General features: G+C 40.9%; 3 protein-coding genes across 3 annotated transcripts in view; 2 read left to right on the top strand and 1 right to left on the bottom strand.

Moving 5' to 3' along the window:
• The first annotated feature begins 1,559 nt into the window (after positions 1-1,559).
• Positions 1,560-3,943, top strand: LOC141721388 (putative late blight resistance protein homolog R1A-10). Its single transcript, XM_074524308.1, has one exon. The coding sequence runs from the start codon at positions 1,637-1,639 to the stop codon at positions 3,806-3,808; it is 2,172 nt and encodes a 723-aa protein (XP_074380409.1). The 5' UTR covers positions 1,560-1,636; the 3' UTR covers positions 3,809-3,943.
• A 7,960-nt stretch (positions 3,944-11,903) lies between these two features.
• On the top strand, positions 11,904-12,350 carry LOC141719936 (uncharacterized). The gene has a single exon (XM_074522297.1). It carries the CDS (start codon positions 11,904-11,906, stop codon positions 12,348-12,350), a length of 447 nt encoding a protein of 148 aa, XP_074378398.1.
• A 1,122-nt stretch (positions 12,351-13,472) lies between these two features.
• LOC141719935 (uncharacterized) overlaps positions 13,473-16,000 on the bottom strand; it is a 39,369-nt gene continuing 36,841 nt past the window's right edge. Inside the window, exon 2 of the mRNA XM_074522296.1 lies at positions 13,473-13,591. Within this exon, the coding sequence (XP_074378397.1) occupies positions 13,473-13,591 (119 nt within the window). The remainder of the gene's footprint in view (positions 13,592-16,000) is intronic.

Raw genomic sequence — 16,000 nt, 5'->3', positions numbered from 1 at the left:
ATAATTTAATTAGTATACTTATATGGTACAAAAAAGTTCAGGTTCATACAAATATAATAAAATAAGGAGTTTTCATGTATAAAAGTATAATACAAACTTGTAGTGATATTAAGTGTTCATCAATTACATTTTTAACACACAGTCACATAAAATAATTATAAAAAAACATTATACATATTTAGAGTATACTCATGCATCGCACTTCACTGACTAAATATTACATTATGTTCAAGTAGTAGATCTACAAGTATATTCTTATTTTACTCCATCGCATAGACCAATTAATGTACCATTCTCTTTCTAATAGTTGCTTACTTGCTTATAACTTCTTTGAAATGTATGGTATGAATATATATATATATAGGGGAATGATCAAATACAAACTAAAATTAAAATAGAAACTAATAACAAATCTAAGCCATTAGATCTACATAATCTAATGCCCCCCCTAAATCACCCCACCCAATTACTCTGCATCCTCCCGCACCCAATTCCAGCTCTTCTCCTCCGTTTTTAATTTGATTTTTCCCGTCAAACCGTAAGTTTTTTTCAAAATTCGATTTCACTATATTTTTCTACATCTCTCAACGATCGATTTGCATACCATATGTGTTATATTTCGAATTAGGATTTTTAAAAAAATTATTTGGTTTCTAGTTTCTATTCTAAATTGGTTTTTATTGGAGTAGCCCCCTATATATATTAGCTTATAGTATTTGTAGAACATATTATCATGTTGAATTATATTATTGTTTGGCCACGTTTTTACACACCATAACATGAAAGAATGATATCGACTAAAAAGATAATCCTGGTAAGGTTTCTGTATAAAATTCAAAAAAAATGCACCTAACATGTCCCAAGATTTATATTTGTAATATGAACTACTATATTTTACAGTAGTTTAAACAACCACAAACATTTTTGTAGAAACGTCCATGAATCTTCCTTAGCAGTGGAAAAGAATGTCACTACATATGTTATTTCAGTTTAACGTGAAATATCGAAGAACATGTAATGAACCAATGCTAGCACATTCCAAAAGCTACTCCTCATATACACAAACAAATACATGAATACATGACGGATGATAACATAAATATACAGCTAACAACGGTATCTAAAACAACATCATTTCGAACAATTTAGAGTATGCTCGTGCACTGTTTACAGAGCTAGTTTAAGACTTAACAACCAAAGTCATCTTTGGTGCGTTAATATATTGTTTAACAAGTAACCTTAATTAAATCTAATGTAAACTCTGAAGTGCAAGAGAACAATTTCATATTATTATTCAGAAAAATTATAGAAACGGTAAATTTGATTGCAAAAAGTAATTTTCAAATATTTTCAGAAAAAGACAAATTCGTAAAAAAAACCTTAAAAACGGCATTTTTATTATTTACCAATAATTTATAAAGGGAACTTATCTCGGCCAACGTTGGCAGCTGACGCAATGAAATATTGCTGCAGAAGTCAGCCAAGTTGGATGTGGATAATTTGCTATTTATAAATAAACAAAAAGATAACGTATATAGGTGTATGTGATAGAGAAACAAGTGGTTACTGTTGCAGAGGCGATGACAGAGACACTCTAGTTGAATACTTGAATAAGATTTAATTGGTTGGTTTGCAGATGGAGGGGGAAGATTTCGTTGGATTCCAAGTGGAGGTAGATAATTTACTCAGACAACTTGCGTCTTTCACTAAGAAGAAGCTTGAAGTTATCTCTATTGTAGGGATGCCCGGAGTTGGTAAGACTACTTTAGCCCGAAAACTATTTAATGATGCTTATGTTGTTTCTTACTTTTATGTTCGTGCATGGATCACTTGTTCTCGGGTTCATCATAAGAGGGAGTTATTGCTTTCCATTTTAAGGTCTGTCGCTGAAATTACTGATGAAGTTTGTAGGATGAACGATTGTATGTTGGCCCATGAACTTTATCGTGCTCTAAAGGGTCGGAGATACCTTATTGTTATCGATAATATATGGAGTACCGAGGCATGGGATGATTTTAAGAGCTGTTTTCCAGATGACAATAACGGGAGCAGAATCATGTTGACGACACGCCTGAAAGACGTGGCTTTGCATGCACACCCTGATGGGAATCCGCTTTGTTTGCGTTTCCTAACTGAAGAGGAAAGTTTCGATCTGTTTAGGAGGAAGGTGTTGGTAACTGGAAATGATTCCGACAATCTCAGTTCGATTGGACAGGATATTACAAGAAAATGCCGTGGTTTGCCTCTTGCGATTGTTGTGATTGCTGGACTACTTAAGAACGAGTTTGAGGTAGATTCATGGCGGCAGGTTGAAATGGATTGGTGGCTTCAGGTTTCGGGAAGTATAAATTCGTTGGTTCTAGGCGATGAGAACCATTACATGGATACTCTATCATTGAGTTATAATCACCTGCCTCAGCACCTGAGGCCTTGTTTTCTCTCTTTTGGAGCATTTCGCGAAAATTCTGACATCCCAGTAAATAAGTTGATTTGGTCATGGATTGCCGAAGGATTCATAGTTCAGGATGGCACAAAAAAGAGCTTAGAGCGTGTTGCAGAGAACTACTTAATGGATCTTGTAAGAAGAAGTCTAGTTGTTGTAGGTAAGAAAGGGTGTAATGGTGAAATCAAAACATGCAGTATTCATAACCTCTTGCGCAGTTTGTGCTTGCGAATAGCCAAGGAAGAGAACTTTGCGGTGGATATATACAAATATGATAAACATTCACGTTTATGTCGGAATAAACGCCTTATTATTCCGTACGAATGTTCATGCTATTCTTCTGAAATCTCCCAGTCATTTTTTATGGATGTATCTATCCATCAGGATTCTTCTAAACTTATTCGGGCTCTGGATATCTCATCCATAGAATTGTTCGTATTTCCTTGTGAATTGTTGCAACTTGTACAGTTGAGGTACTTGGAACTCCGTTTTAAGGCTGGTTACCTTCCAGAATCTATATCACAACTTAGAGAACTCCAAACACTTATCATGCATTCAAAAAAGAAGATGGTTGTCCCGAAGAATATGTGGAAGATGAAAAACTTGAGGCATCTTCGTATCAAGTCCGGGGGTGTTCTTGTGAATTTTCCTAATCTGGAAGAAGAACCTAATGTACTGGAAAACTTGCAGACCATATCACTAATAACCGTGAGTAAGCCATGTCAAAATATCTTAGCTAAAACTCGAAATTTGAAGAAGCTAGGTCTTTGTGGACCATTGGAAATTACACAGAGCGGGGACATGAAATGTCTTGATTTAGGCCTCTTAAAGCACCTCGAAACGTTGAAGTTGTTATATACGATTCCTTTGTGTAAAGCAGGAAGATTAGGTGATTCAATTAAATTCCCTGAAAGCCTAAAAAGTCTCTTAATGTCAATTACTTTCTTGGATTGGAAGGAAGACTGGATCTTTAAAATGATACCTAACCTTGAAGTTCTCAAGTTAAAAGTTCATGCCTTTTCGGGTAAGGATTGGGAAACAAGACCTGAGGCATTCCCTCGTCTCAAATTTCTAAAACTTGAAGAATTGGATATTATGACTTGGACAGCTACTCGTAATCACTTTCCGGTGCTTAGGCACTTACAGGTCTACAGATGCTCCAATCTGATGGAGATTCCGGAAGATTTTGGTAATATAATCATGCTTGAGGTCATTGAGTTGGGTGGGTGTAGTGATGCTGCAGCAAATTCTGCGAGACATATACAGAAAGAGCAAGAGATCTGTGGAAATGATTGCCTTAAGATAGTTATCAAGCCTGGATTAACATCTAGCCAAACAAACCAACAAAATGCCAGGTCAGGTTGATTCACTTCGGTTGGAAATAATTCGCTGGAATTGAAGTTTTTTCCATCAAGTAAATGATTGTGTTCCATACTGTGGAACTTGTGAGAGTGTTTTAGCTAATTTCTGATAAATTAATTTTTTTTGTTATGGGGGTAATTTTTGGGTACATGTCATTTTTCTTCTCGTTTTCGTAATCTTATTGCCCTCTTATATAAAAGAGGTCAACAGACCGTTCTTATACGAGGGATACCAAATGAAAGTTTTTAGCTGATTTAACAATAAAGGATTTTTTAGTATAAAAATATCAAAACCATAAACATTTGCTTCATAGAAATTAATAAATTTTCAGCTTCTGGCAAAAAAGATTTCTTAACTCTCAAGAACAAGAGGAATTTTTTGGATTTTAAAAAAGATGCAATTAACTTATCCCAATTTTGGAGGCCCCTCTAGATGAACAGTTTACTTCATGGGCAAAAATCAATAGATGTTAACCTGAAATATGTCTAAATTGAAAACCCAGTCCCAAGGAAACCCAAAAAGCTACATAATCAATTCAAGGCAATCCGAACCGAAAATAACGGACTGATATGCCATGTCTCCCTCAACTTCCTTGTTCACTTAAGTGGTCATTAAGAGTGGACAATACCTTAATTTTAGAATGCTGTTCAAAATTGCTGTTCTGTGAAAAAAATGCTGGTGGAAAAAGTGCTGTCAGAAAAATTAGATGACTGTTTGGTAATTTTTTTTAATTTATGCATATTTTGAGATATAATATATAAAAATAATATTTTTGAGAAGGTTTGACAGTGAAACTGATAGCTAATTCCTGCAAAAGCTGAAAACAACCTTTTCCAAAAGTATGAGGGACATACTTTTGCTAACAGCAGCTTTTAGACCAAAAGCGCTTTTTCAGACCGCAGATTTTAGAACTTACCAAACACATTTCTCACAGCTTTTCAGCAAAAAGCTACTGTAGCTGTCTACAACAGCAATACCAAACGGACCCCTACTATGGCTCAGCAAAAAATCGAATTAAAATTGAAACCGAATCAAAATTGGAGAAAATCAAACCAAATAAAATCGATCTGAAACCGAAAAACAAAAAAATTGAACCAATTTTAAATAGTTTGGTTCCAATTATACATTCTAACTCAACCAATAAGAACCGAACCGAACCGAACCGATTACTAATATTAATAAATAAATATTATATTTTTATATATAATTTTTATATTATTTATATATCATTTTACAAAATTATTTTTTTATATTATTCGGTTCTAATGGAACCGAATCCGAATCAGAACTGGGGGTTGCGTTTTTCGATTTTAGAAACCGAATATATTTGGTTGCGATTCTGATTTTATCCTGAAATCGAGCTGAACCGACCCACACTCTCCCCTAATACCTAGTATGAAGATTGATCCAGGTTTGCTATTTTGATACACAATCATATATACAATTACATCTTCAACAATCACTTGTACATTCATATCTTACCTACGAAGACTAATTACTGATTCTCACACCGGAGGCGAATCGGGGGTCAAACCCTCACATTTTCTCCTTGCAGATCCGACTGAAAAGCGTCCGAGCAGAAAACTGGCTACATCATTTGGCGGTGTTTGTGAAAACGTTCGAGCGAGTTTAAGCCAAAATTTAAACGATGGATATGGATCACGCGAAGGATACTACAAGGTTGGCTGGCGAATGTTTTTGGCTGTAAATCGCAGAGCCACAAAAAAAGCTTTAATCCCAGTCGATCTGTATCTCCAGGGAAGTTGTATATTTAATAAATCGTATTATATTTATTAATGGTATATCTCCGTCATTCAATTTCCTTGATCTCATACAAAGATATGATTTTTATCTCCTTGACTCAATATGATTACAAAGTTTTCATATGTCAAAGCAATATTCATGAATATTCAAAGTTTTGCCAAATCGATGCTTTATCGCGATTACATGATAGCTCTTGTTGGTTGTAGGCCCAATAAGGCCCTCTGGACGAAGGCCCGTCGGACGATTGAGCTTTTGGGTCGAAGGCCCCCAGGCCCATAAGCCGAAGGCCCACGGAAAATCCCAGGCCAAAGCCCATTCTTCTTTTAGACCGTTGGAAAGGAGAAGAGGCATAACGCCCCCTTTTCACTCCCTCTTTAATGATGAGTAACGTAAGGTGCAATCATGGTGAGATGGGGTATAAAACCCCTTGGGAAGTAAGACAAAACACACACAGATTCTCACAAACACTCGACTTTTCTTGTATTATTTACCTCAACTTTACAACCAGATTCTTATTCTTATGCCGGAGGTGAATCGGGGATACAAACCCTCGCATTCTCTTCGCTTTCAGGTATCAGCCGAAGCCACCTTCAAGGCAGCCGAAGTCTGTTACATCTCCCGAAGGAATCTGGGTGTAATATTTGGCGCCGTCTGTGGGAAATACGAGAGTTACAAGCCGAGATAACGAGAACATGACAGAAATAATTCATGAGTATTCACTGCCACCTGGTTTTTCCGACAAGGGACAACCATCCACCCTAGTGGACGAAGATGGGGTCATCACATTGACTTTTGAGGAAGAGGCTTTACTCCTAAAGATCCGGGCAGAAAAGGCCGCGGAGAAGGGCAAGGCCAAAACTGATCAAGCTGACAAGGAAGCAGAAGCCCGAGCGAAGCGAAGAGAGGCTAACGCGCTCCGGCTGAAGGCCCTGCAGCTGCAAAGAGAGGAGATTGAATTACAAGAACGAACTTTGCGTGAAGCGATGCGGGACGACGAGCCCGACAGAATGAATAAGGATAGAAGGGAACATAGGGTGCATGACGAAGAAGATGAGTCTGACTCTGATTCGCATCCCCGAAGAAAAAGGACCAAACAACCCTTTTCTTCCGATTCGGATGAAGAGCCCGATGGATCCTACCTCAGGCTCAATCGCCTAGAGAAGGCCATGTTCGGTGATAGGAGGGCCGATAGAGAACCGGTAGTGACACAGGAAATTGAGCAATATCGACCCCCCAGGAGAAGAAAGGCAATTCCCTAAGATGAGCGAGTTTAGTGGGAAAGGAGACCCTGAGGACCACTGCGAAAAGTACGAACTCCTAATGATTGGGATGGGTCGCAATGATATCATGTTATGCAAAATGTTCAAGACCTATCTGAAGGGGTCGACTTCGATGTGGTACAAATACCTCAAGCCCAGGTCCATCGGAACCTACGAGCAGCTGGAGAGGAAGTTTTTGAAGTACTACTAGCACCTATGCCGAAAAGAGAAAGATACTGAATCCCTGGTCAACTGCAGACAAAGGACGAACGAAGAGTTAGGGGACTATCTCGCTCGGTTTAAGGAGGAAGCCGGAATGGTTATTAATGTGGATAAGGTCAAAGCAATGGGCTTCTTAATGGCGGGGCTGGACCCCTATAAGAGTAAGAAGCTTCGCTCATCTCTTTACGATTTTCCCCCGAAATCCCCGAATGATATATATGTGAGGGGCAAGAACATTCACCGGAAAATGGAAAGTATTGAGGGGTATAAGGACTCCCGTAGGGATGACCGATCAAAGTGAACCGACTGATACGAGGGCTCAAGATCAGGCGCTGACCGAAGGGATGATAGGAAAGAAGGAAGAAAAGAAGCGGATCGCAGGGCCGAACGACGACGAGATAGAGATTCGACCGTATTCACCCCTTTGAATGCGCCGATCTCCAAGATTCTCCATGAGATTAAGGGCAAACCTGGATTCGTCCGTCCAGCTAAAATGAAGGTCCCAAACCACAAGAAGAACCCCGATAAATACTGCGACCATCACAGGGACAAGGGGCATAACACCGATGAGTGCTATCACCTCAAAAAGCTCATTGAACGTATGATCAAAGACGGAGAACTTAATCAGTTCGTCCGAGATCTGAGAGACAGGCTTGGGCCGAAGGAGAATCAGAAGGAGGAGATAGAGGCCGATGAGCCAGAGCGAAGGGATAGGATAAGGGGCGAAGTAAAAAATATATCTGGGGGCAGCATCCTAGATAAGGATAGTATGACAACCAAGAAGAAATACGCCCGATAAGTGTACAATCTATATCAGTTCGGTCAGGTGAAACCCCATATGCCCATGACCTTCAGCACTGAAGACTATGAGGATGTAGAATTGTACGCAGCGGAAATCGAAGAGGTAGAATTGTACGCAGGCCATTCGGGAAAGATGGTTCGGATTGGGAAAAACATGGGGGCAGATCTGAAGGCAAAGGTAATAGCTGTCATTCGGAAATACCATGATGTGTTCACCTGGGGACCGGAAGACATGCCCGGCTTGGATCCCAAGACGGCAAAGCAATGCTTGAATGTGCAGCCCGAGGCCAAACCGGTGAAGCAGAAGAAGAGGGCATTTGCAGTCGAACGACAGAAAGTTATAGAAGCCGAAGTAGAAAAACTATTGGAAGCCAAATTCATCGAAGAAATTGAATACCCCGACTGGCTAGCCAATGTGGTGTTTGTCAAGAAGTCAAATGGGATGTGGAGGATGTGCGTGGACTATACGGACCTCAATAAAGCATGTCCAAAGGATCACTACCCTTTGCCCAATATCGACCAACTGATAGACGCTACGGCATGATATGAGGTACTTAGTTTTTTGGATGCTTTTTCTGGTTATCATCAAATTGCTATGAATGACAAGGATGTGCCCAAGACAGCGTTCATAACTCCGAAGGGGACTTTTGATTATATCAAAATACCCTTCGGACTGAAGAACGCTGGAGCCACATTCCAACGAATGGTAAACAAGGTCTTTAAAGAGCAGATCGGTCGGATAATGGAGGCATATGTGGATGACATGATTGTAAAATCAATATTCCAAGATCATGCCGAAGACTTGAAAGAGTGCTTCGAGACACTCCGGAGGAACAACATGAGGATCAATCCGAACAAATGCACCTTCGGAGTCTCCAGTGGCAAGTTCCTTGGATACATGGTCAGTGCCCGGGGGATAGAGGCGAACCCCGAGAAGATCGAAGCAGTCATTAATATGGAAGCCCCTAAATGCATCAGAGAAATCCAGAAGCTGACAGGTCGGCTCACCGCCCTTTGGCATTTCATCTCCCGATCAGCGGAAAAGGCACTCCCCTTCTTCGCCGTGCTCAAAGGGTCAAAGAATTTTGAGTGGGGGCCCGAGTGCCAAAGGGCATTCAAGGAAGTAAAAGAATACCTTATTAAGGCACCACTCTTAATGAGGCCCGATCAGAAGGAAACTCTCCAGCTTTATCTGGCCGTGTCCGACAAAACCCTAGGGGCAGTGCTTATGAAAAACTAAGAAGGCAATCAACACCCCGTGTTCTACGTGTCCCATGTCCTCAAGGATAAAGAGACGAGGTACCCCAATGCCGAAAAATTTGCATATGGGTTGGTTATGGACTCTCGAAAATTGCGACATTACTTCCAATGCCGAACGATTCAATTTATCACCAGTCAACCTCTGAAGAAGATTTTAACAAGGCTTGAAGCCTCGGGAAGAGTAGTGGCCTGGTCAATCGAACCTGGGGAATTTGATCTCGAGTATATACCCAGAACGGCGATCAAGACTCAAGCCCTGACCGACTTTATGGTCGAGTGCACCTTCTTGGGGCCGAAGGATCTTACACCGACGAACAGCTAATCCGGATCCCTCGGAAGTGGAAACTTTTTATAGATGGGTCGGTAGCTGGGTGAAAGTGTGGGGCCGGCTTAATTCTCTCCAGCCCCGAAGGATTCGAGATATGCCAGGCTATAAGATTCGATTTTCCTTTGACAAACAATGAAGCAGAGTACGAGGCACTCCTCGCAGGGATGAAGCTGGCCCGAAGCCTTGAGGCGAAGCATTTAAGGGCCTTCAATGACTCCATGCTGGTTGTGAAACACTTCACGGGGGAATATGAGCAAAGAAACCCCAGAATGAAAGCCTATGCTAGCAAGGTAAAAGATGTTTCTTTGTCATTTGAAACCTTTGAGCTAAGTCAAATTGGCAGGGAGAATAATGTACGGGCAGACGCCCTTTCCAGGCTAGCTTCGGCCGAGACACAGAACCTAACTGGTTCTATTTACCTCACCGAAATCAAGATGCCTTCGATCGAGAAGAAAGAATGTCTGGAGATTCACTAGGAGAGCGATTGGATGAGTCCCCTAAGGAGCTTTCTGGAAAAAGGTATCTTACCTCCGGACCGAAGGGAGGCCCTAAAGATCAAGTACAGGGCGTCGAGCTACACCCTCATCAACGGAAGGATGTATCGCCGATCGGTCAGTCAGCCCCTCCTGAGGTGCCTAAACACCGAAGAACAGCGACAAGCACTTGAGGCAGTGCACGAAGGAATCTGCAGCGAGCATCTGGCTGGCCGGTCCCTCGCCTTTAAAATCCTTCTTCAGGGTTTCTTCTGGCAAACCCTGAAGGCCAATGCAAGCGAATATGCCAAGAAGTGTGTACAGTGCCAATTATTTGCCACTGTCCCGAGACAGCCCCCAGAAGAAATGACCTTCGTGCTAAGTCCCATTCCATTCACCGTGTGGACCGTGGATATAGTGGGCATTCTCCCAATAAGCACGAGGCAAGCAAAGTACTGCATAATTTCCATTGGTTACATGACCAAGTGGGTCGAAGCTCGACCTCTGTCGGCCATTACCGAAGAAGCAGCAAAGAAGTTCTTCTTGAAACAGATTATTCTTCGATTCGGAATTCCGAAGATTTGCATCTCTGACAATGGAACTCAGTTTATTGGAAATAAGTTTCGTAAGTTTCTGCACCACTTCGGAATTGAACAGAGGTTTATTTCAGCCGCCCATCCGCAAGGGAATGGAGCAATCGAAGCGGCAAACAAAGTAATCTTTCAAGGAGTAAAAAAGAGGCTGGGCGAAGCTAAAGGAAAATGGGCAGAAGAACTCCCTTGGATCTTATGGGCCTACCGGACGACCCCCAGGGCTTCAACGGGGGAAACCCCTTTCAGAATGGCCTATGGAACCGAAGCCTTGAGGCGAAGCATTTAAGGGCCTTCAGCGACTCCATGTTGGTTGTGAAACACTTCACGGGGGAATATGAGCAGAGAGACCCCCGAACGAAAGCCTATGCTAGCAAGGTAAAAGATGTTGCTTTGTCATTTGAAACCTTTGAGCTAAGTCAAATTGGCAGGGAGAATAATGTACGGGTAGACGCCCTTTCCAGGCTAGCTTCGGCCGAGACACAGAACTTAACTGGTTCTATTTACCTCACTGAAGCCAAGATGCCTTCGATCGAGAAGAAAGAATGTCTGGAGATTCACCAGGGGAGCGATTGGATGAGTCCCCTAAGGAGCTTTCTGGAAAAAGGTATCTTACCTCCGGACCGAAGCGAGGCCCTAAAGATCAAGTACAGGGCGTCGAGCTACACCATCATCAACGGAAGGATGTATCGCCGATCGGTCAGTCAACCCCTCCTGAGGTGCCTAAATACCGAAGAACAGCGACAAGCACTTGAGGCAGTGCACGAAGGAATCTGTAGCGAGCATCTGGCTGGCCAATCCCTCGCCTTTAAAATCCTTCGCCAGGGTTTCTTCTGGCAAACCCTGAAGGCCAATGCAAGCGAATACGCCAAGAAGTGTGTACAGTGCCAATTATTTGCCACTGTCCCGAGACAGCCCCCAGAAGAAATGACCTTCGTGCTAAGTCCCATTCCATTCGCCGTGTGGGCCGTGGATATAGTGGGCATTCTCCCAACAAGCACGAGGCAAGCAAAGTACTGCATAATTTCCATTGATTACATGACCAAGTGGGTCGAAACTCGACCTCTGTCGGCCATTACCGAAGAAGCAGCAAAGAAGTTCTTCTTGGAACAGATTATTCTTCGATTCAGAATTCCGAAGATTTGCATCTCTGACAATGAAACTCAGTTTATTGGAAACAAGTTTCGTAAGTTTCTACACCACTTCGGAATTGAACAGAGGTTTATTTTAATCGCCCATCCGTAAGGGAATGGAGCAATCGAAGCGGCAAACAAAGTAATCTTTCAAGGAGTAAAAAAGAGGTTGGGCGAAGCTAAAGGAAAATGGGCATAAGAACTCCCTTGGATCTTATGGGCCTACCGGACGACCCCCAGGGCTTCAACGGGGGAAACCCCTTTCAGAATGGCCTATGGAACCGAAGCCCTGATCCTAGTCGAAGTAGGCTTGAAATCATACCGAACTGAGGCCTACAATATAGAAGCCAATAGCTTTGGTCTAAGGGCGAACGTAGATTTATTGGAGGAAGAAAGAGAAGCTTCCCCCCAAAGGAACATGAAATACTTGCTACAAGCGGCACTACATTATGACTCCAACATCAAGAAGAGGTCTTTCGGAGTCGGAGACCTAGTCCTAAGGGAGCTGGCTGCATCTATGCCAACCAAACAAGGAAAGCTTCAGCCTAACTGGGAAGGGCCCTATAAGGTGATCGAGGTCGTTCATCCCGGAACATACAAGCTTGAAACACTATTAGGCGAAGCAATCAAAAACACCTGGCATACAATCATCTTCGAAAGTTTTATCAGTAGGAAATTTATTAAAAAGTTAAGTTTGCACTTGAATTTTATATGAGGAATGTAAGCAGTTCAATCATAAATAAAGACGCACTTTCTGTCACATTTTTTTTATTAAGTACCAAAGCCGCAGCCGCATGAGTATTATCTAGGGGCGATCCCGAAGATGATAAACTCTCCGGCCGCTGCCTTTGTCCAGTTTATTAATGAAGCATGTATCATAGGGGCAATCCCACGAAAATCAAACATCCTTCACTGCAACACTATTATTTAATTTGCACATATATTGAGGACGAATGAAGGATCTTAAGGGGAAATCCTGAGATAAGACCTTATCCTTCGTCCTTCCCTAAATTTATGCGATATTAAAGAGGTCCGAAGGAAACCCTATCCAGGGACAATCCAAGAGAAGGACATGATCCTTCAGCCTCAATCACGCATATATTTAAAAACATATACAGAACGAAGACGGCCTGGTCCAGGGGCAATCCCGAAGAAGACCAGCCGAACATTCTTATTGACCGTATGAACAATGACATGTTGGTCAAGGGGCAATCAAAGAACGATCAGCATCCCTATTCCTTCGCCCACCAGCAGCCTCTTAAAACATTAATAGCCCGAAGTCACCTTCGACCTTTAACCCTTGGGGCCATAAGGGGTAGTAAGGAATTAAAATTGTTAAGGCAAATGAAGCCGAAGATACAATCCGTTTTATAAAAATTGCTAAGGCAAATGGATAAGGCCGAAGATGCGATTTGTTTTATAAATTGTTAAGGCAAATAAAGCCGAAGATACAATTCATTTTATAAAAATTGCTAAGGAAAATGGATAAGGCCGAAGATGCAATTTGTTTTATAAATTCTTAAGGCAAATAAAGCCGAAGATATAATTCGTTTTATTAAAATCGATTAGACGAATAAATAAAGTCGAATAAACGGTTGAAATAAAAGAAAACAATGCTGACAAAAGATGAAAGATGCATTAAAATATAAAAGCCCGAAGGCTAGTTAAATTACAAAATCTCGAAGGCAGGAGTATCGATTATAAAAAATAAAATTACAAGTTAAGAAGATGAACGAAAAAAGCCGTTGCAAGAGTTGGGTATGACCATGGAAACACCAACGGCAAACTTTGCCACAAGATCATCTTCAGTCATGTCAAGCACCTCGGTGCTGAAAACTTAGGCCTGGGGGTCTTCATTCGAGAGCTCTTCGTCTTCGCCGGAGGAGACGGGAGGGGCTTCAACTGCCGGCCGGCCGATAGGATCCTCTAGGCTGTCGTCCAGCAGCTGCTTATAATCTGTTAGATATATTTGATAATGTCATGGCTAATATAATTTATGTTTAGATTTCAGACTTAACAGGACAAATCAGTACTTAACCGTTGATCAGTACTTATACTGGAAGTCAGGACTTAAGAATATCAGTACTTATATTATCAGGAGATAATCATCAGAAGTTAGATATCAGAACTTAAGTGCTGAAGGACGATCAGATAAGGACAGTAGCTGATTAAAGGAAAGAAGATCAAGATAAACATAAGAAGAGATATGCATGAAGAAGGAGTTCCGTGAAGAATGGAATACTTGGAAGAAAAGATATCTGATTAATATATTTTAGGAAGCAGAATTATATTCCATATCAATTAGCGATTATCTTGTAACTGTGTAGTATATAAACACAGACATAGGGTTTACACTATAAGTGTTATCATATTCGAGAAGATTATTTATTGTAACCCTAGCAGCTTGTTAGGGCGAAAACACGCGCTAATATTCACGCAAGTATACGCGTTCGCAAGTAATATAGAATATTTTCTAGTTCGTTCCCTCAAAGACTCAGACTAAATTATTGTCTAATTAAACTCACTCACCAATGTATGATTACTTCTCAGTGTTAAGATAATAACACTTAAAATTATTGATTAAATATTAACTATAATTAACTACTTAATTAACCACTTAACTAACACTTCAATTTATCAATAATAAAACACTCATGAGATCACAACTTCATTATTACTTCCTTCTATAGCCATTGTTATTACCTTTAGCATGTGACAGTGATGATATTAATCGAATAACACGAAACTGATAAAAGCCAACTTTCATTGTACTAATACCATTCCACCAAGCATCCACAATTAAGATAGAAGTTGAATAGTCATCAATTATGTTGAGTTCCTATATGTCTACAGAAATTGACAACACAACGATTTAAGCACAAGTTATTCCTTTTTGATTACATAGGGCAAATAAAACTGTTAGAGTTACCCACTAATCATGCACAACGTACATGAACCTATGCTAGCATGGCAAGTTCTAAATCTCAAGATCCACCGTCGCTTCACAAGAGATTAACACCCTATCTTATATGTTCGCGACGCACATAAGACGAATACGCACAACCAATACTAGATATCAAGCAATCATCACACACTAAAGTATTAAACAATTAACTAAAGAATTCCATAATAAATCCGTTGCAACCCCATGATCACGATTAGCCCATTATAGAACTTATCGCCATCATGGGTTCATATGAAATCATGATAAACAAACACAAGAAAATAATAACTAAACTAATTATATTAAAACAGAGTACGTCACAAGAGTAAATAAGTCAAAGCAAGAAAACTAGCATCCAACGTTACAACGAAACAAGAATCACAAGAAAATATGCTTCCTCTTCGTTGCGGTGTGCTAAATCGGTCTTCTTCCTTATCTCCTTCGCTTCTTGCGTAAAACACAATCTAAAACATAATCCCCTTAATACTCTCCGTGAAAACGTCTCAAATCTACCTATATAATAGTCCCATAAAACTCAGATTACATAGAAGTTGGAAGCCAAACAGAAGTAGAAGTCTAAAATAATTTATCTTTTTCCCCGACCCTGCGCGGCCGCTCAGCATAGCTGCGCGGGCGCGCAGGTTGCTGCGCGGCCGCTCAGCATTGCTGCGCGGTCGCGCAGGCCTCTACTGGAAAAAATCCAGGTTTGCTCCGTTTCTTCGCCGTAATCTGCCCATTCCTTTCCTCTCGCAATGGTGAACACATGCCAAGGCTTATTCTTGATGATTCCTCCCCCGAAATGCAACTAATACCCTGAAATGCATAAACACTAGAAAAACGCATCAAATACACAAAATACTTGATTTCAAGACACCAATTTAAGCCATTTTAAGACGTTCTAAGTGGTATAAAATGCCACTTATCACACCCCCAAACTTAAATCGATGCTTGTCCTCAAGCGTCACAGACTCAAAAACAAATAAAAATATGCATGAATGCAATCTATATGAAAATGCAACGATCCCCCTTACTACAATTAACCAACCAAATTGTCACATCTCAACGAATGCAGTTAGACAACTAAAGATCAATAAACTCATGCAAACGGACATACAGCCAGAAACGTGGTGTGTGCAAATGCTTAACAGATATGCTTCGGAACTAGACCAATTACTATGACTAGACTATCCTCAAGGCAATCCTACGATTATACAAAGAATAAAAATTCTAGGCACAAAGTGATATACAACACTACAAGAACTCTGGAGCTTACTACGGAATCGTGCTTTTTATTTACAACTCAAATGCTTATTTGACCGTGCAATGAGTGAGGTCCACAAAAGACTTATACAATGGTATCCATGTAACGAGCGTTAGGTTAGCGGATCCCAGACTCTAAAAGCCTTAGGTCACTAGGCACA

Source organism: Apium graveolens, chromosome 4, assembly GCF_009905375.1.
Source record: "Apium graveolens cultivar Ventura chromosome 4, ASM990537v1, whole genome shotgun sequence".
Classification (NCBI taxonomy): Eukaryota; Viridiplantae; Streptophyta; class Magnoliopsida; order Apiales; family Apiaceae; genus Apium; species Apium graveolens.
This window is presented reverse-complemented; position numbering and strand designations above follow the sequence as displayed.

What these genes read in the sequence shown, in the direction of transcription:
- LOC141721388 (XM_074524308.1), top strand. Translation starts at nt 1,637, where the DNA reads ATGGAGGGGGAAGATTTCGTTGGATTCCAAGTGGAGGTAGATAATTTA.
- LOC141719936 (XM_074522297.1), top strand. Translation starts at nt 11,904, where the DNA reads ATGGCCTATGGAACCGAAGCCCTGATCCTAGTCGAAGTAGGCTTGAAA.